Raw genomic sequence first — 21834 nt, forward strand, 5'->3', positions numbered from 1 at the left:
GGGGGTGTAGACTGCACACTGGTGTATGAGGAGCAGTTATGGGGGGTGTAGACTGCACACTGGTGTATGAGGAGCGGTTATGGGGGGTGTGAGGCTGCACACTGGTGTATGAGGAGCGGTTATGGGGGGTGTAGACTGCACACTGGTGTCAGGGTAAAAGAGAATATATATATTTGTAACTTTTATATTTTTGTAACTTTTATACGCTTTTTTGCTAATGTACTAACCACCATTTTGTATCATATAACAATAAGCTTTCCTTGCTACGTAATACTCAAATCGAAACTTAAACTAAGACATTTCCAGTGTTGCCAAGACATTTCAGAGAAACGAAACAAGATTATAAGCTGACGGCTGCAATATCTGCCCAGAGACTGAGATAAGGAGATGTGGACCAATCAGGAGTGGCCAGACACTGGACTTTCATTGTTTAACCCGCCCCGGACAACCCCTTTTCCCTCCCATTATGTAGTGTATTTAGATTTGTGTATGTAAAAATAAACGCAGAACATTGCTGAGGACGTTGACTGTAGTAGTCTTCTGAGCATGCTCTGAGCTTGAACCAGCTTGTTGTCTGACTCATTCTTTGAATGGTTGACCCATGCTCATAGTTTGAATTTGGAGTGACTGGAGGACGAGTGGAATGTCATCACGACCCCCACAAATGGCGCCCAACGTGGGGCGTGGCTAGCGGTACGCCGCCCTCCCGGACCCATATTGCTGATTTCCCTGGTGGTGACCGCGGTGGCTGAATTTGAGGCCTGATCAACCTCCATCGAACACGGTAAGTTGAGATGTATTTTATATGTCTCACTTGCCTGTGTGTCAGCCGCAGCGGTTTCTGTGGGATTGTCAGGTTGGATCTGGGTGGGTGACCGGTCGAGTGGTGAGACCTTGGGCGTCCCGCACCACGTCCTGAACCAGCAAGTGTTAAACCGAGTGACGTCGCATGCCTGCGCGTGCTCGTGTGCACACCACCTCCTCCTCCCCCGGTCACTGTACTTTTCTTAGATAGCTGCCTCCCGTAACTGATAGTCGAAGTTTCAAAGCATTCCTGAATTGTAGTGTAAGGTGTTGTGCTGTCAGAATCTGTGACGAATTGAGGAGTATTCTTCGTCTAATACAGAGACTGCTGTAAAGTCAAGGTTAGGAAACAGTGTATTGAGAGGTGACTCTACACTGACGGGTGGTGCCGTAGTAGGAAAGAAGACGAATTGAGAGGTGCTCTTCGTCTTATACAGAGAAACCTCATAAGGAGGGGTTCTGCTGTCAGTCAGGGTGCCGTGGTGAGTCGTACTGTAAAGTCGCCATTCAAGGTTAGGGAAGAGACAGATTGAGAGGTTACTCTCTGTCTTATCGGTGTATTGAGAGGTGCCTCTACACTGAGGAGTGGCGACCTGTCGGCTGCACCAGTGATCTGAGTCGCGACAGATCATTGCATTCTATAAGAAAATGTTGTGTATATTCAAATTTGAAAGATCTCGTAAGTTGCGGAATGCTGCTGTAGGAGTTAAGCCAATTAGTGGAGTTACGGGAAGGCAAGAAGAATGTTAGGAATTTGTAGAATATGATAAGCTTATGAATGTGTTACACAGAAGTTGGGAAAGTTGGGTGAGGATTTCTGCAAGCACATCTTAGAGTAGATGGTGCAGGGGGGGGGACAGAGAATGCCGAGCCTTTGTTCGGATACATGAAAGCTACAGAATGTGATTTGTTATGTGACCCTAAATTGGCCGTAACCCCGTTGATGCCTGTCACTACACCGAGCCTTCAGCCACCGCCCTATAATGGTGCCAACAACAAATTACCGGAGGGGTGGACGTGTCGGGTGTGTGGAGAGCAAAACCCACTCTGGGCGGGCCGCCCATGGCACGATGCCCAGCCTGCCCCCAAGAACAATCCCACCCCCACTCCCCCCTCCTCCCTCCAACGGCCATCTTACTACACCTTTTCCTGCCTCCAAGAATAATCCCACTTCCATTTTAACTCCTCCCTCCCACGGCCATCTTGCTACACCTCTTACTTGTTGTGGGAGGCCCGTAAAGCCCCAATCCAGCCTATATCCACTACTAGATCCGTCCAGTGCATATTACCAGCCACCAGCACAGGTGGAAAAGCCCGTAGTCCCAGAGTACCCATCTGAAACTAATGTGACACCCTCTGCTCCAGTTCACGATGCTGAGACGCTTCCCCTGTTTCCTATGGGAGTCACCCACAACCCTGGGGATATCCTCCTCAACCCCCCCAGAATTTCAGGCCAGACTGCTCTCCCTCCGCCAACATACTGTTACTCAAGACGATACGGAGCCAGATGAGGGATGGGCTCAAGATACTCCAGCCCCCCCCCCTTTACCCCATACGTTTCCTATGGCATCCTCCGCCCCACATTCATTGCCCATACTCCGGCCCTTGCTCCAAGCAACTGCTGAAAGAGCACCACCCCCCCAGCCCCTCAGAAGTCTGGGACCCCTGCCGCTCCCGGAACCTAGTAGACCCATCAGGACGCCCTGTCACTCTGTCAATAGGCTATGGTGACATCCTTACACATCGGGTGGGGGCCATAGTCAACCCTGCAAACACCTGTATGAGCCATGCTGGAGGATTGGTTCGTAAAATTGCCCTTGCTGCTGGTTCTACTCTGGCTGCAGAATGCCAGGCTCACTTAGCCGAAAACGGAGAGCTTTCAAAAGGCTATGAATTCCACAAAAGCAGGATCCCTTAGTACGTATGAATCCGGCCTAGAATACATGAAACAGTTAAAAGCCTGGGCTCAGGATCGCTTGTCAGATCAAGCTGGGTCTGTACAAGATGTTCAACAAGACCCTGATGAATCTGTGGAAAGATATGCTGCAAGACTCAGCATGCATTTTGAGGATCTTGGATACAGTCCTCATGTCAAGACGCAGGCCGCCCTGTTGGTTCAGGCCCTAATAGATGGCCTACAAGACGCTCTCAGAGATGAAGTCCTGAGAGTACGGCCCGAGATTCGTTCTTCTTCTTTCAACGACGCGGTGGACATCGTTAAAGCTTTCCAAAAATCAATGCTAAAAATGGAAAAGGATACTAAGCCAAAGAAGAAAACCGCTCCGGGAGAGTCTCCAAGATACCGGTTGGTTCAGGATCTCAGAGCCGTCAATGCAGCTACCATTTTAGAAACTCCAGTGGTACCTAACCCAAACACCCTCTTGTCTCAGCTGCCTCCAACGGCCACCTTGTTTACGGTGTTAGATCTGGCCAACGCCTTCTTCAGTATACCCTTACATGAAGATTCGTGGTTTCTTTTTGTTTTCACCTTTCAAAGAGCCCAGAACTCTCCTAACCAATTCACTCATTCTATGAAGTCTATTCTGGAGCCATGGGTTCAAGAGAACCCTCAGGTCACTCTTCTACAATATGTGGATGATCTTTTACTCTGCGGCACTGAAGAAAATTTGTCAGAGATGTCAGCATCCCTTCTCTGGTTTCTTCACTCAGCTAACTGTAAAGTCTCGAAAGGCAAAGTCCAATGGTGTCTGCCCAAGGTCATTTTCCTCGGACATTGTATATCACAAGGTGCTAGACATCTGACTGAAGAAAGAAAGCAAGCGATCATGGATATCACCTTCCCAACCACCTACTCCGCTATGCAGACTTTCCTTGGCCTCATCACTTACTGCAGGCAATGGATCCCTGATGCCTCAAAGCTCATGCAACCTCTGTACGACTGTCTCAAGAATGAAGGCTCAGTTTGGCTTCATGCTGAAGATCCACGTGTTTCTCATCAACACAGACTATGTTTTGACCGCCTTAAACAGGCTGTTGTCTCTGCCCCGGCCTTGGGCTTACCAGACTATACTCAGCCATTTCATCTTTTTGCCTCGGAATCGGAAGGTCATGCCTCTGGAGTTCTAGCACAACGCTATGATCATAAGTATCGGCCTTTAGGCTACTACTCAGCCCGCCTGGACCCTGTCGCCCGAACTGCCCCTATGTGCCTTAAGGCGGTCCACGCTGCTCACATCCTCCTTGACAAGTCAGCTGATATCGTCCTTGGACATGATCTAGTTATACAGGCCGGTCATGATCTCTCAGCTGTTCTGCAACAAACATTTCCGAAACATCTCACCAACCAAAGACACCTGCGTCTGCAGTGTTCCCTATTGTTGCCCTCCAATATAACATTTACCAGATGTCTGACTATCAATCCTGCCACTTTGCTTCCACCTTCTAGGGGGGAAGGTGAAGAGGGTGAAGGTCCATTGGTGGAACCTCATGATTGTATAAAAATTTTGCAGGAAGAGACTTCTGCTCCAGAGAATATGGTGGCACATCCGCTCGCACACCCTGCCTTGCACCTATGGACTGATGGATCCCGTTTCGCAGACCCTCAAGGGAAGTTCCACACGGGATATGCTGTCACAACAGACCTAACAGTTCTGAAGGCTGAAGCTCTACCACCATACATGTCTGCACAAGAAGCTGAACTTGTGGCTCTCACAGAGGCCTGCCACCTGGCAGCAGGAACAAAGGCGAATATATATATATACCGATTCCAGGTATGAATATGGAATTTGCAATGATTCTGGACTCTTGTGGAAGTCTAGAGGATTCATCACAGCTGCAGGTACACCAGTGAAACATGTCTCATGGATTAAGGCCCTAATGAAGGCCCTGGAACTACCCATTCAGGTTGCTGTTATGAAGGTCAAGGTTCATGGAAGACTAGAATCCAGAGAAGCCAGGGGCAACCACCTAGCTGACCAAGCAGCCAAGACTGCAGCAGTGGAGAATGTGTCATCAAAGTGGCAGGAAAAGGAAGAAGAGATGGGAGAGACTCTGCAAACCGTAGCTGTGACGCTCACTAGAGCAAGAGCCAAAGAACAGCCGGCGGAAGACCATACAAGTCCAGCGGAGACACGAATGGAATCCAGGGGGGTCAGGATGCCTGAAGAAAAATTGTGTGAGGAACAAAGGGAGACCCCCACTGAAGAAGTCAAGCAATGGAAAGCGGCAGGAACCGTGCTGGCAGGTCGCAAAGATTCAAAGGTCAACTCGACTCTTTACCAAGTGGATGGGAAGCCTTGCTTGCCTAGACGCATGTACTCAGCTGTGGCAGCATGGGCTCACGGGCCTACACACAGAGGAAAGAATCAAGCCTTGGCATGTATCAAGAAACTGTACTTTGCACCTGGAATCTCTTCCACTGTGACTGCATACTCAAAATCCTGCTCTGTCTGCGCTACCTGCAACCCAACGTGTACGGCACGGGTCCCTCTCCAACATCTGGCTAAACCAGACTACCCTTGGCAGAGAATACAAGTCGACCATATCCAAATGTCTAAAGCAAGAAAATAGGAGTACGTTTTGGTAGCCGTGGATATGTTCTCAGCCTGGCCCGAGGCCTACCCGGTTGTCAACATGACTGCTAAAGTCACAGCCAAGAAACTGATCACCGAAATTGCCTGCAGATTTGGAGTTTCCCCAAGTCATAGAATCGGATCAAGGACCAGCTTTCACAGCAAATATCTACGAAGAACTCTGGAACATGTTGGGAACAGATTTGGGCCTCCACACTCCATACCATCCTGCCAGTTCAGGCAAAGTGGAAAGGATGAATTCCACACTCAAGACCCAGCTCTTGAAAATGACCTAAGATCATCCCCTCCCCTGGCCCGACCTACTCCCCATAGTATTGTATCATATCACACACACTCCTCAGGCCAAACATGGGCTGACTCCCTATAAAATTTTGTTTGGGACCCCACCCAAGATAGGAGAGATTAGGCCCCAAGAGTTGTCTGAAACACATGATAGAGTGGTAAAATTTGTAATTGTTTTGTCTAAAGAATTGACTAACACCCGCTCTCCAGTATCTGCTTCTCTCCCAGAATCTACAGGTGATGCAGTACATGATTTCACCCCAGGCGATCTAGTGTATGTGAAGAAGTTTGTCCGGAAAGACTGCCTCCAGCCGCGGTTCGAGGGACCGTACACTGTGCTTCTCACCACCCCGACGGCCCTGAAGCTTGAGGGCAGGAGCACCTGGATTCACACCTCCCACTGCAAGAGAGACAGAACGAGCCTATAAAAGATGACTACCTTCTTCTATATCCTTTCCATATGCTTACTGTCTGTCCCAGGGTGGACAGCTACCACACAGGGGTAGATACCTCCTTCTTCTCAGGTTGGTTGGGAGGGCTCAAGGGATTCTTCCAACAAGTTTGTCTAGTAATGGGAGGTCTACTAGTATTGGGCCTGGTGGTCCTGTGCTGCATAGTCCCCTTATATAGAGAAATACACTCCTTTGAACAAGTCTGACCAGACCCCCCCATAACAAAGTCCAATTGAAAGATTCAGTTTAGGATCAGTTGGGAGAACTCCATGTGTCATCCAGGATAGGACTCAATTGTTTGGGGGCGTCCCATAAGGGGGCAGCTTCTAAGATGATTGGGTGAAGAAATCCACCTCCCCTCTCCCCACACATGGACAGTCTCAAAGGCCCCAAAGCAAAGGAAAGCTTAGTGTTTAGGGGGGAATGTCGGGGTAAAAGAGAATATATATTTGTAACTTTTATATTTTTGTAACTTTTATACGCTTTTTTGCTAATGTACTAACCACCATTTTGTATCATATAACAATAAGCTTTCCTTGCTACGTAATACTCAAATCGAAACTTAAACTAAGACATTTCCAGTGTTGCCAGGACTTATTTCAGAGAAACGAAACAAGATTATAAGCTGACGGCTGCAATATCTGCCCAGAGACTGAGATAAGGAGATGTGGACCAATCAGGAGTGGCCAGACACTGGACTTTCATTGTTTAACCCGCCCCGGACAACCCCTTTTCCCTCCCATTATGTAGTGTATTTAGATTTGTGTATGTAAAAATAAACGCAGAACAATGCTGAGGACGTTGACTGTAGTAGTCTTCTGAGCATGCTCTGAGCTTGAACCAGCTTGTTGTCTGACTCATTCTTTGAATGGTTGACCCATGCTCATAGTTTGAATTTGGAGTGACTGGAGGACGAGTGGAATGTCATCACGACCCCCACACTGGTGTATGGGGAGCGGTTATGGGGGGTGTAGACTGCACACTGGTGTATGAGGAGCGGTTATGGGGGGTGTAGGCTGCACACTGGTGTATGAGGAGCGGTTATGGGGGGTGTAGACTGCACACTGGTGTATGGGGAGCGGTTATGGGGGGTGTAGACTGCACACTGGTGTATGTGGAGCGGTTATGGGGGGTGTGAGGCTGCACACTGGTGTATGAGGAGCGGTTATGGGGAGTGTAGACTGCACACTGGTGTATGTGGAGCGGTTATGGGGGGTGTAGGCTGCACACTGGTGTATGAGGAGCGGTTATGGGGGGTGTAGACTGCACACTGGTGTATGGGGAGCGGTTATGGGGGGTGTGAGGCTGCACACTGGTGTATGAGGAGCGGTTATGGGGAGTGTAGACTGCACACTGGTGTATGTGGAGCGGTTATGGGGGGTGTAGGCTGCACACTGGTGTATGAGGAGCGGTTATGGGGGGTGTAGACTGCACACTGGTGTATGAGGAGCGGTTATGGGGAGTGTAGACTGCACACTGGTGTATGTGGAGCGGTTATGGGGGGTGTAGACTGCACACTGGTGTATGGGGAGCGGTTATGGGGGGTGTAGACTGCACACTGGTGTATGAGGAGCGGTTATGGGGGGTGTAGGCTGCACACTGGTGTATGGGGAGCGGTTATGGGGAGTGTAGACTGCACACTGGTGTATGAGGAGCGGTTATGGGGGGTGTAGGCTGCACACTGGTGTATGAGGAGCGGTTATGGGGGGTGTAGACTGCACACTGGTGTATGTGGAGCGGTTATGGGGGGTGTAGACTGCACACTGGTGTATGTGGAGCGGTTATGGGGGGTGTAGACTGCACACTGGTGTATGAGGAGCGGTTATGGGGGGTGTAGACTGCACACTGGTGTATGTGGAGCGGTTATGGGGGGTGTAGACTGCACACTGGTGTATGAGGAGCGGTTATGGGGGGTGTAGACTGCACACTGGTGTATGAGGAGCGGTTATGGGGGGTGTAGACTGCACACTGGTGTATGAGGAGCGGTTATGGGGGGTGTAGGCTGCACACTGGTGTATGAGGAGCGGTTATGGGGGGTGTAGACTGCACACTGGTGTATGAGGAGCGGTTATGGGGGGTGTGAGGCTGCACACTGGTGTATGAGGAGCGGTTATGGGGGGTGTAGACTGCACACTGGTGTATGTGGAGCGGTTATGGGGGGTGTAGACTGCACACTGGTGTATGAGGAGCGGTTATGGGGGGTGTAGACTGCACACTGGTGTATGGGGAGCGGTTATGGGGGGTGTAGACTGCACACTGGTGTATGAGGAGCGGTTATGGGGGGTGTGAGGCTGCACACTGGTGTATGAGGAGCGGTTATGGGGGGTGTAGACTGCACACTGGTGTATGAGGAGCGGTTATGGGGGGTGTAGGCTGCACACTGGTGTATGAGGAGCGGTTATGGGGGGTGTGAGGCTGCACACTGGTGTATGAGGAGCGGTTATGGGGGGTGTAGACTGCACACTGGTGTATGAGGAGCGGTTATGGGGGGTGTAGGCTGCACACTGGTGTATGTGGAGCGGTTATGGGGAGTGTAGACTGCACACTGGTGTATGAGGAGCGGTTATGGGGGGTGTAGGCTGCACACTGGTGTATGAGGAGCGGTTATGGGGGGTGTAGACTGCACACTGGTGTATGAGGAGCGGTTATGGGGGGTGTGAGGCTGCACACTGGTGTATGAGGAGCGGTTATGGGGGGTGTAGGCTGCACACTGGTGTATGAGGAGCGGTTATGGGGGGTGTGAGGCTGCACACTGGTGTATGAGGAGCGGTTATGGGGGGTGTGAGGCTGCACACTGGTGTATGAGGAGCGGTTATGGGGGGTGTAGACTGCACACTGGTGTATGAGGAGCGGTTATGGGGGGTGTAGACTGCACACTGGTGTATGTGGAGCGGTTATGGGGGGTGTAGACTGCACACTGGTGTATGAGGAGCGGTTATGGGGGGTGTAGACTGCACACTGGTGTATGGGGAGCGGTTATGGGGGGTGTAGACTGCACACTGGTGTATGAGGAGCGGTTATGGGGGGTGTGAGGCTGCACACTGGTGTATGAGGAGCGGTTATGGGGGGTGTAGACTGCACACTGGTGTATGAGGAGCGGTTATGGGGGGTGTAGACTGCACACTGGTGTATGGGGAGCGGTTATGGGGGGTGTAGACTGCACACTGGTGTATGAGGAGAGGTTATGGGGGGTGTAGACTGCACACTGGTGTATGGGGAGCGGTTATGGGGGGTGTAGACTACACACTGGTGTATGAGGAGCGGTTATGGGGGGTGTAGACTGCACACTGGTGTATGAGGAGCGGTTATGGGGGGTGTAGACTGCACACTGGTGTATGAGGAGCGGTTATGGGGGGTGTAGACTGCACACTGGTGTATGAGGAGCGGTTATGGGGGGTGTAGACTGCACACTGGTGTATGAGGAGCGGTTATGGGGGGTGTGAGGCTGCACACTGGTGTATGAGGAGCGGTTATGGGGGGTGTAGACTGCACACTGGTGTATGTGGAGCGGTTATGGGGGGTGTGAGGCTGCACACTGGTGTATGAGGAGCGGTTATGGGGGGTGTAGGCTGCACACTGGTGTATGAGGAGAGGTTATGGGGGGTGTAGACTGCACACTGGTGTATGAGGAGCGGTTATGGGGGGTGTAGACTGCACACTGGTGTATGGGGAGCGGTTATGGGGGGTGTAGACTGCACACTGGTGTATGAGGAGCGGTTATGGGGGGTGTAGACTGCACACTGGTGTATGGGGAGCGGTTATGGGGGGTGTAGACTGCACACTGGTGTATGAGGAGCGGTTATGGGGGGTGTAGACTGCACACTGGTGTATGAGGAGCGGTTATGGGGGGTGTAGACTGCACACTGGTGTATGAGGAGCGGTTATGGGGGGTGTGAGGCTGCACACTGGTGTATGAGGAGCGGTTATGGGGGGTGTAGACTGCACACTGGTGTATGAGGAGCGGTTATGGGGGGTGTAGACTGCACACTGGTGTATGAGGAGCGGTTATGGGGAGTGTAGACTGCACACTGGTGTATGAGGAGCGGTTATGGGGGGTGTAGACTGCACACTGGTGTATGGGGAGCGGTTATGGGGAGTGTAGACTGCACACTGGTGTATGAGGAGCGGTTATGGGGGGTGTAGACTGCACACTGGTGTATGGGGAGCGGTTATGGGGGGTGTGAGGCTGCACACTGGTGTATGAGGAGCGGTTATGGGGGGTGTAGACTGCACACTGGTGTATGGGGAGCGGTTATGGGGGGTGTAGACTGCACACTGGTGTATGAGGAGCGGTTATGGGGGGTGTGAGGCTGCACACTGGTGTATGGGGAGCGGTTATGGGGGGTGTGAGGCTGCACGCTGGTGTATGTGGAGCGGTTATGGGGGGTGTGAGGCTGCACACTGGTGTATGAGGAGCGGTTATGGGGGGTGTAGACTGCACACTGGTGTATGAGGAGCGGTTATGGGGGGTGTGAGGCTGCACACTGGTGTATGAGGAGCGGTTATGGGGGGTGTGAGGCTGCACACTGGTGTATGGGGAGCGGTTATGGGGGGGTGTAGGCTGCACACTGGTGTATGAGGAGCGGTTATGGGGGGTGTAGACTGCACACTGGTGTATGGGGAGCGGTTATGGGGGGTGTAGACTGCACACTGGTGTATGAGGAGCGGTTATGGGGGGTGTAGGCTGCACACTGGTGTATGTGGAGCGGTTATGGGGGGTGTGAGGCTGCACACTGGTGTATGAGGAGCGGTTATGGGGGGTGTAGACTGCACACTGGTGTATGGGGAGCGGTTATGGGGGGTGTAGACTGCACACTGGTGTATGAGGAGCGGTTATGGGGGGTGTAGACTGCACACTGGTGTATGAGGAGCGGTTATGGGGGGTGTAGACTGCACACTGGTGTATGAGGAGCGGTTATGGGGGGTGTGAGGCTGCACACTGGTGTATGAGGAGCGGTTATGGGGGGTGTGAGGCTGCACGCTGGTGTATGTGGAGCGGTTATGGGGGGTGTGAGGCTGCACACTGGTGTATGTGGAGCGGTTATGGGGGGTGTGAGGCTGCACACTGGTGTATGAGGAGCGGTTATGGGGGGTGTAGACTGCACACTGGTGTATGAGGAGCGGTTATGGGGGGTGTAGACTGCACACTGGTGTATGAGGAGCGGTTATGGGGGGTGTAGACTGCACACTGGTGTATGGGGAGCGGTTATGGGGGGTGTAGACTGCACACTGGTGTATGAGGAGCGGTTATGGGGGGTGTAGACTGCACACTGGTGTATGGGGAGCGGTTATGGGGGGTGTAGACTGCACACTGGTGTATGAGGAGCGGTTATGGGGGGTGTAGACTGCACACTGGTGTATGGGGAGCGGTTATGGGGGGTGTGAGGCTGCACACTGGTGTATGAGGAGCGGTTATGGGGGGTGTAGACTGCACACTGGTGTATGGGGAGCGGTTATGGGGGGTGTAGACTGCACACTGGTGTATGAGGAGCGGTTATGGGGGGTTTGAGGCTGCACACTGGTGTATGAGGAGCGGTTATGGGGGGTGTGAGGCTGCACGCTGGTGTATGTGGAGCGGTTATGGGGGGTGTGAGGCTGCACACTGGTGTATGTGGAGCGGTTATGGGGGGTGTAGACTGCACACTGGTGTATGAGGAGCGGTTATGGGGGGTTTGAGGCTGCACACTGGTGTATGAGGAGCGGTTATGGGGGGTGTGAGGCTGCACACTGGTGTATGAGGAGCGGTTATGGGGGGTGTAGACTGCACACTGGTGTATGGGGAGCGGTTATGGGGGGTGTAGACTGCACACTGGTGTATGAGGAGCGGTTATGGGGGGTGTAGACTGCACACTGGTGTATGAGGAGCGGTTATGGGGGGTGTAGGCTGCACACTGGTGTATGGGGAGCGGTTATGGGGGGTGTAGGCTGCACACTGGTGTATGAGGAGCGGTTATGGGGGGTGTGAGGCTGCACACTGGTGTATGGGGAGCGGTTATGGGGGGGTGTAGACTGCACACTGGTGTATGAGGAGCGGTTATGGGGGGTGTAGACTGCACACTGGTGTATGAGGAGCGGTTATGGGGGGTGTAGACTGCACACTGGTGTATGAGGAGCGGTTATGGGGGGTGTGAGGCTGCACACTGGTGTATGTGGAGCGGTTATGGGGGGTGTAGACTGCACACTGGTGTATGTGGAGCGGTTATGGGGGGTGTAGACTGCACACTGGTGTATGAGGAGCGGTTATGGGGGGTGTAGACTGCACACTGGTGTATGAGGAGCGGTTATGGGGGGTGTAGACTGCACACTGGTGTATGAGGAGCGGTTATGGGGAGTGTAGACTGCACACTGGTGTATGGGGAGCGGTTATGGGGGGTGTAGACTGCACACTGGTGCATGAGGAGCGGTTATGGGGAGTGTAGACTGCACACTGGTGTATGGGGAGCGGTTATGGGGGGTGTAGACTGCACACTGGTGCATGAGGAGCGGTTATGGGGAGTGTAGACTGCACACTGGTGTATGTGGAGCGGTTATGGGGGGTGTGAGGCTGCACACTGGTGTATGTGGAGCGGTTATGGGGGGTGTGAGGCTGCACACTGGTGTATGAGGAGCGGTTATGGGGGGTGTAGACTGCACACTGGTGTATGGGGAGCGGTTATGGGGGGTGTAGACTGCACACTGGTGTATGGGGAGCGGTTATGGGGGGTGTAGACTGCACACTGGTGTATGGGGAGCGGTTATGGGGAGTGTAGACTGCACACTGGTGTATGTGGAGCGGTTATGGGGGGTGTGAGGCTGCACACTGGTGTATGTGGAGCGGTTATGGGGGGTGTGAGGCTGCACACTGGTGTATGGGGAGCGGTTATGGGGGGTGTAGACTGCACACTGGTGTATGAGGAGCGGTTATGGGGGGTGTGAGACTGCACACTGGTGTATGGGGAGCGGTTATGGGGGGTGTGAGGCTGCACACTGGTGTATGGGGAGCGGTTATGGGGGGTGTAGACTGCACACTGGTGTATGAGGAGCGGTTATGGGGGGTGTAGACTGCACACTGGTGTATGTGGAGCGGTTATGGGGAGTGTAGACTGCACACTGGTGTATGGGGAGCGGTTATGGGGGGTGTGAGGCTGCACACTGGTGTATGGGGAGCGGTTATGGGGGGTGTAGACTGCACACTGGTGTATGAGGAGCGGTTATGGGGAGTGTAGACTGCACACTGGTGTATGTGGAGCGGTTATGGGGAGTGTAGACTGCACACTGGTGTATGAGGAGCGGTTATGGGGAGTGTAGACTGCACACTGGTGTATGAGGAGCGGTTATGGGGGGTGTAGACTGCACACTGGTGTATGAGGAGCGGTTATGGGGGGTGTAGACTGCACACTGGTGTATGAGGAGCGGTTATGGGGGGTGTAGACTGCACGCTGGTGTATGAGGAGCGGTTATGGGGAGTGTAGACTGCACGCTGGTGTATGAGGAGCGGTTATGGGGGGTGTAGACTGCACACTGGTGTATGAGGAGCGGTTATGGGGAGTGTAGGCTGCACACTGGTGTATGGGGAGCGGTTATGGGGGGTGTAGACTGCACACTGGTGTATGAGGAGCGGTTATGGGGGGTGTAGACTGCACACTGGTGTATGAGGAGCGGTTATGGGGAGTGTAGGCTGCACACTGGTGTATGGGGAGCGGTTATGGGGGGTGTAGACTGCACACTGGTGTATGAGGAGCGGTTATGGGGGGTGTAGACTGCACACTGGTGTATGAGGAGCGGTTATGGGGGGTGTAGACTGCACACTGGTGTATGAGGAGCGGTTATGGGGAGTGTAGACTGCACACTGGTGTATGTGGAGCGGTTATGGGGAGTGTAGACTGCACACTGGTGTATGAGGAGCGGTTATGGGGAGTGTAGACTGCACACTGGTGTATGAGGAGCGGTTATGGGGGGTGTAGACTGCACACTGGTGTATGAGGAGCGGTTATGGGGGGTGTAGACTGCACACTGGTGTATGAGGAGCGGTTATGGGGGGTGTAGACTGCACGCTGGTGTATGAGGAGCGGTTATGGGGAGTGTAGACTGCACGCTGGTGTATGAGGAGCGGTTATGGGGGGTGTAGACTGCACACTGGTGTATGTGGAGCGGTTATGGGGAGTGTAGGCTGCACACTGGTGTATGGGGAGCGGTTATGGGGGGTGTGAGACTGCACACTGGTGTATGAGGAGCGGTTATGGGGGGTGTAGGCTGCACACTGGTGTATGAGGAGCGGTTATGGGGGGTGTAGACTGCACACTGGTGTATGAGGAGCGGTTATGGGGGGTGTGAGGCTGCACACTGGTGTATGAGGAGCGGTTATGGGGGGTGTAGACTGCACACTGGTGTATGAGGAGCGGTTATGGGGGGTGTAGACTGCACACTGGTGTATGAGGAGCGGTTATGGGGGGTGTAGGCTGCACACTGGTGTATGGGGAGCGGTTATGGGGAGTGTAGACTGCACACTGGTGTATGAGGAGCGGTTATGGGGGGTGTAGACTGCACACTGGTGTATGAGGAGCGGTTATGGGGGGTGTAGACTGCACACTGGTGTATGAGGAGCGGTTATGGGGGGTGTAGACTGCACACTGGTGTATGAGGAGCGGTTATGGGGGGTGTAGACTGCACACTGGTGTATGGGGAGCGGTTATAGGGGGTGTAGACTGCACACTGGTGTATGAGGAGCGGTTATGGGGGGTGTAGGCTGCACACTGGTGTATGTGGAGCGGTTATGGGGGGTGTAGACTGCACACTGGTGTATGGGGAGCGGTTATGGGGGGTGTAGACTGCACACTGGTGTATGAGGAGCGGTTATGGGGGGTGTAGACTGCACACTGGTGTATGAGGAGCGGTTATGGGGGGTGTGAGGCTGCACACTGGTGTATGTGGAGCGGTTATGGGGGGTGTGAGGCTGCACACTGGTGTATGTGGAGCGGTTATGGGGGGTGTAGGCTGCACACTGGTGTATGTGGAGCGGTTATGGGGGGTGTGAGGCTGCCCACTGGTGTATGTGGAGCGGTTATGGGGGGTGTGAGGCTGCACACTGGTGTATGAGGAGCGGTTATGGGGGGTGTAGACTGCACACTGGTGTATGAGGAGCGGTTATGGGGGGTGTAGACTGCACACTGGTGTATGAGGAGCGGTTATGGGGGGTGTGAGACTGCACACTGGTGTATGAGGAGCAGTTATGGGGGGTGTAGACTGCACACTGGTGTATGAGGAGCAGTTATGGGGGGTGTAGACTGCACACTGGTGTATGAGGAGCGGTTATGGGGGGTGTGAGGCTGCACACTGGTGTATGAGGAGCGGTTATGGGGGGTGTAGACTGCACACTGGTGTATGGGGAGCGGTTATGGGGGGTGTAGACTGCACACTGGTGTATGAGGAGCGGTTATGGGGGGTGTAGGCTGCACACTGGTGTATGAGGAGCGGTTATGGGGGGTGTAGACTGCACACTGGTGTATGGGGAGCGGTTATGGGGGGTGTGAGGCTGCACACTGGTGTATGAGGAGCGGTTATGGGGGGTGTGAGGCTGCACACTGGTGTATGAGGAGCGGTTATGGGGGGTGTAGACTGCACACTGGTGTATGGGGAGCGGTTATGGGGGGTGTAGACTGCACACTGGTGTATGAGGAGCGGTTATGGGGGGTGTAGGCTGCACACTGGTGTATGAGGAGCGGTTATGGGGGGTGTAGACTGCACACTGGTGTATGGGGAGCGGTTATGGGGGGTGTGAGGCTGCACACTGGTGTATGAGGAGCGGTTATGGGGGGTGTAGACTGCACACTGGTGTATGGGGAGCGGTTATGGGGGGTGTGAGGCTGCACACTGGTGTATGAGGAGCGGTTATGGGGAGTGTAGACTGCACACTGGTGTATGTGGAGCGGTTATGGGGGGTGTAGACTGCACACTGGTGTATGAGGAGCGGTTATGGGGGGTGTAGACTGCACACTGGTGTATGAGGAGCGGTTATGGGGGGTGTAGACTGCACACTGGTGTATGTGGAGCGGTTATGGGGGGTGTAGACTGCACACTGGTGTATGGGGAGCGGTTATGGGGAGTGTAGACTGCACACTGGTGTATGAGGAGCGGTTATGGGGGGTGTAGACTGCACACTGGTGTATGTGGAGCGGTTATGGGGGGTGTAGGCTGCACACTGGTGTATGAGGAGCGGTTATGGGGGGTGTAGACTGCACACTGGTGTATGTGGAGCGGTTATGGGGGGTGTAGGCTGCACACTGGTGTATGTGGAGCGGTTATGGGGAGTGTAGACTGCACACTGGTGTATGTGGAGCGGTTATGGGGGGTGTAGACTGCACACTGGTGTATGTGGAGCGGTTATGGGGGGTGTAGACTGCACACTGGTGTATGTGGAGCGGTTATGGGGGGTGTAGACTGCACACTGGTGTATGAGGAGCGGTTATGGGGGGTGTAGACTGCACACTGGTGTATGTGGAGCGGTTATGGGGGGTGTAGACTGCACACTGGTGTATGAGGAGCGGTTATGGGGGGTGTAGACTGCACACTGGTGTATGAGGAGCGGTTATGGGGGGTGTAGACTGCACACTGGTGTATGAGGAGCGGTTATGGGGGGTGTAGGCTGCACACTGGTGTATGTGGAGCGGTTATGGGGGGTGTAGACTGCACACTGGTGTATGAGGAGCGGTTATGGGGGGTGTAGGCTGCACACTGGTGTATGTGGAGCGGTTATGGGGGGTGTAGACTGCACACTGGTGTATGAGGAGCGGTTATGGGGGGTGTAGACTGCACACTGGTGTATGAGGAGCGGTTATGGGGGGTGTGAGGCTGCACACTGGTGTATGAGGAGCGGTTATGGGGGGTGTAGACTGCACACTGGTGTATGAGGAGCGGTTATGGGGGGTGTGAGGCTGCACACTGGTGTATGAGGAGCGGTTATGGGGGGTGTAGACTGCACACTGGTGTATGAGGAGCGGTTATGGGGGGTGTAGACTGCACACTGGTGTATGTGGAGCGGTTATGGGGGGTGTGAGGCTGCACACTGGTGTATGAGGAGCGGTTATGGGGGGTGTAGACTGCACACTGGTGTATGGGGAGCGGTTATGGGGGGTGTAGACTGCACACTGGTGTATGAGGAGCGGTTATGGGGGGTGTAGACTGCACACTGGTGTATGAGGAGCGGTTATGGGGGGTGTAGACTGCACACTGGTGTATGTGGAGCGGTTATGGGGGGGTGTAGGCTGCACACTGGTGTATGAGGAGCGGTTATGGGGGGTGTAGACTGCACACTGGTGTATGAGGAGCGGTTATGGGGGGTGTAGACTGCACACTGGTGTATGAGGAGCGGTTATGGGGGGTGTAGACTGCACACTGGTGTATGGGGAGCGGTTATGGGGGGTGTAGACTGCACACTGGTGTATGAGGAGCGGTTATGGGGGGTGTAGACTGCACACTGGTGTATGAGGAGCGGTTATGGGGGGTGTGAGGCTGCACACTGGTGTATGAGGAGCGGTTATGGGGGGTGTAGACTGCACACTGGTGTATGGGGAGCGGTTATGGGGGGTGTAGACTGCACACTGGTGTATGAGGAGCGGTTATGGGGGGTGTAGACTGCACACTGGTGTATGAGGAGCGGTTATGGGGGGTGTGAGGCTGCACACTGGTGTATGAGGAGCGGTTATGGGGGGTGTAGACTGCACACTGGTGTATGGGGAGCGGTTATGGGGGGTGTAGACTGCACACTGGTGTATGAGGAGCGGTTATGGGGGGTGTAGACTGCACACTGGTGTATGAGGAGCGGTTATGGGGGGTGTGAGGCTGCACACTGGTGTATGAGGAGCGGTTATGGGGGGTGTGAGGCTGCACACTGGTGTATGAGGAGCGGTTATGGGGGGTGTAGACTGCACACTGGTGTATGGGGAGCGGTTATGGGGGGTGTAGACTGCACACTGGTGTATGAGGAGCGGTTATGGGGGGTGTAGACTGCACACTGGTGTATGAGGAGCGGTTATGGGGGGTGTGAGGCTGCACACTGGTGTATGAGGAGAGGTTATGGGGGGTGTAGACTGCACACTGGTGTATGAGGAGCGGTTATGGGGGGTGTGAGGCTGCACACTGGTGTATGAGGAGAGGTTATGGGGGGTGTAGACTGCACACTGGTGTATGAGGAGCGGTTATGGGGGGTGTGAGGCTGCACACTGGTGTATGAGGAGCGGTTATGGGGGGTGTGAGGCTGCACACTGGTGTATGAGGAGCGGTTATGGGGGGTGTAGGCTGCACACTGGTGTATGTGGAGCGGTTATGGGGGGTGTGAGGCTGCACACTGGTGTATGAGGAGCGGTTATGGGGGGTGTAGGCTGCACACTGGTGTATGAGGAGCGGTTATGGGGGGTGTAGACTGCACACTGGTGTATGAGGAGCGGTTATGGGGGGTGTAGACTGCACACTGGTGTATGAGGAGCGGTTATGGGGGGTGTAGACTGCACACTGGTGTATGAGGAGCGGTTATGGGGGGTGTAGACTGCACACTGGTGTATGAGGAGCGGTTATGGGGGGTGTAGACTGCACGCTGGTGTATGAGGAGCGGTTATGGGGGGTGTAGACTGCACACTGGTGTATGGGGAGCGGTTATGGGGGGTGTAGACTGCACACTGGTGTATGAGGAGCGGTTATGGGGGGTGTAGACTGCACACTGGTGTATGAGGAGCGGTTATGGGGGGTGTAGACTGCACACTGGTGTATGAGGAGCGGTTATGGGGAGTGTAGACTGCACACTGGTGTATGAGGAGCGGTTATGGGGGGTGTAGACTGCACACTGGTGTATGGGGAGCGGTTATGGGGGGTGTGAGGCTGCACACTGGTGTATGAGGAGCGGTTATGGGGGGTGTAGACTGCACACTGGTGTATGGGGAGCGGTTATGGGGGGTGTAGACTGCACACTGGTGTATGAGGAGCGGTTATGGGGGGTGTGAGGCTGCACACTGGTGTATGGGGAGCGGTTATGGGGGGTGTGAGGCTGCACGCTGGTGTATGTGGAGCGGTTATGGGGGGTGTGAGGCTGCACACTGGTGTATGAGGAGCGGTTATGGGGGGTGTAGACTGCACACTGGTGTATGAGGAGCGGTTATGGGGGGTGTGAGGCTGCACACTGGTGTATGAGGAGCGGTTATGGGGGGTGTGAGGCTGCACACTGGTGTATGGGGAGCGGTTATGGGGGGGTGTAGGCTGCACACTGGTGTATGTGGAGCGGTTATGGGGGGTGTGAGGCTGCACACTGGTGTATGAGGAGCGGTTATGGGGGGTGTGAGGCTGCACACTGGTGTATGAGGAGCGGTTATGGGGGGTGTGAGGCTGCACACTGGTGTATGAGGAGCGGTTATGGGGGGTGTAGACTGCACACTGGTGTATGGGGAGCGGTTATGGGGGGTGTAGACTGCACACTGGTGTATGAGGAGCGGTTATGGGGGGTGTAGACTGCACACTGGTGTATGAGGAGCGGTTATGGGGGGTGTGAGGCTGCACACTGGTGTATGAGGAGCGGTTATGGGGGGTGTAGACTGCACACTGGTGTATGAGGAGCGGTTATGGGGGGTGTAGGCTGCACACTGGTGTATGTGGAGCGGTTATGGGGGGTGTGAGGCTGCACACTGGTGTATGAGGAGCGGTTATGGGGGGTGTGAGGCTGCACACTGGTGTATGAGGAGCGGTTATGGGGGGTGTAGACTGCACACTGGTGTATGGGGAGCGGTTATGGGGGGTGTAGACTGCACACTGGTGTATGAGGAGCGGTTATGGGGGGTGTAGGCTGCACACTGGTGTATGTGGAGCGGTTATGGGGGGTGTGAGGCTGCACACTGGTGTATGTGGAGCGGTTATGGGGGGTGTGAGGCTGCACACTGGTGTATGAGGAGCGGTTATGGGGGGTGTGAGGCTGCACACTGGTGTATGAGGAGCGGTTATGGGGGGTGTGAGGCTGCACACTGGTGTATGAGGAGCGGTTATGGGGGGTGTAGACTGCACACTGGTGTATGGGGAGCGGTTATGGGGGGTGTAGACTGCACACTGGTGTATGAGGAGCGGTTATGGGGGGTGTAGACTGCACACTGGTGTATGAGGAGCGGTTATGGGGGGTGTAGACTGCACACTGGTGTATGAGGAGCGGTTATGGGGGGTGTGAGGCTGCACACTGGTGTATGAGGAGCGGTTATGGGGGGTGTGAGGCTGCACGCTGGTGTATGTGGAGCGGTTATGGGGGGTGTGAGGCTGCACACTGGTGTATGTGGAGCGGTTATGGGGGGTGTAGACTGCACACTGGTGTATGAGGAGCGGTTATGGGGGGTGTAGACTGCACACTGGTGTATGAGGAGCGGTTATGGGGGGTGTAGACTGCACACTGGTGTATGGGGAGCGGTTATGGGGGGTGTAGACTGCACACTGGTGTATGAGGAGCGGTTATGGGGGGTGTAGACTGCACACTGGTGTATGGGGAGCGGTTATGGGGGGTGTAGACTGCACACTGGTGTATGAGGAGCGGTTATGGGGGGTGTAGACTGCACACTGGTGTATGGGGAGCGGTTATGGGGGGTGTAGACTGCACACTGGTGTATGAGGAGCGGTTATGGGGGGTGTAGACTGCACACTGGTGTATGAGGAGCGGTTATGGGGGGTGTAGACTGCACACTGGTGTATGAGGAGCGGTTATGGGGGGTGTGAGGCTGCACACTGGTGTATGAGGAGCGGTTATGGGGGGTGTAGACTGCACACTGGTGTATGGGGAGCGGTTATGGGGGGTGTAGACTGCACACTGGTGTATGAGGAGCGGTTATGGGGGGTTTGAGGCTGCACACTGGTGTATGAGGAGCGGTTATGGGGGGTGTGAGGCTGCACGCTGGTGTATGTGGAGCGGTTATGGGGGGTGTGAGGCTGCACACTGGTGTATGTGGAGCGGTTATGGGGGGTGTAGACTGCACACTGGTGTATGAGGAGCGGTTATGGGGGGTGTAGACTGCACACTGGTGTATGAGGAGCGGTTATGGGGGGTTTGAGGCTGCACACTGGTGTATGAGGAGCGGTTATGGGGGGTGTGAGGCTGCACACTGGTGTATGAGGAGCGGTTATGGGGGGTGTAGACTGCACACTGGTGTATGGGGAGCGGTTATGGGGGGTGTAGACTGCACACTGGTGTATGAGGAGCGGTTATGGGGGGTGTAGACTGCACACTGGTGTATGAGGAGCGGTTATGGGGGGTGTGAGGCTGCACACTGGTGTATGGGGAGCGGTTATGGGGGGTGTAGACTGCACACTGGTGTATGAGGAGCGGTTATGGGGGGTTTGAGGCTGCACACTGGTGTATGAGGAGCGGTTATGGGGGGTGTGAGGCTGCACACTGGTGTATGAGGAGCGGTTATGGGGGGTGTAGACTGCACACTGGTGTATGGGGAGCGGTTATGGGGGGTGTAGACTGCACACTGGTGTATGAGGAGCGGTTATGGGGGGTGTAGACTGCACACTGGTGTATGAGGAGCGGTTATGGGGGGTGTAGGCTGCACACTGGTGTATGAGGAGCGGTTATGGGGGGTGTGAGGCTGCACACTGGTGTATGGGGAGCGGTTATGGGGGGTGTAGACTGCACACTGGTGTATGGGGAGCGGTTATGGGGGGTGTAGACTGCACACTGGTGTATGAGGAGCGGTTATGGGGGGTGTAGACTGCACACTGGTGTATGAGGAGCGGTTATGGGGGGT

General features: G+C 54.6%; 2 protein-coding genes across 3 annotated transcripts in view; one reads left to right on the plus strand and one right to left on the minus strand.

Moving 5' to 3' along the window:
- The window catches only part of LOC141266135 (uncharacterized), a 52663-nt gene extending 45640 nt beyond the window's left edge, over window positions 1-7023 (plus strand). For both annotated transcript variants that reach the window (XM_073680097.1, XM_073680098.1), the window contains exon 2: window positions 1169-7023. In XM_073680097.1, coding sequence (XP_073536198.1) covers window positions 2694-4541 — 1848 coding nt within the window. In that variant the 5' untranslated portion in view covers window positions 1169-2693 and the 3' untranslated portion in view covers window positions 4542-7023. The remainder of the gene's footprint in view (window positions 1-1168) is intronic.
- The window catches only part of FBXL6 (F-box and leucine rich repeat protein 6), a 154881-nt gene that overhangs the window by 49475 nt on the left and 83572 nt on the right, over window positions 1-21834 (minus strand). The gene's annotated exons all lie outside the window — the stretch shown is intronic.

Source organism: Phyllobates terribilis, unplaced genomic scaffold (assembly GCF_046119375.1).
Source record: "Phyllobates terribilis strain yellow unplaced genomic scaffold, ASM4611937v1 Scaffold_4__5_contigs__length_816908805, whole genome shotgun sequence".
Taxonomy (NCBI): Eukaryota; Metazoa; Chordata; class Amphibia; order Anura; family Dendrobatidae; genus Phyllobates; species Phyllobates terribilis.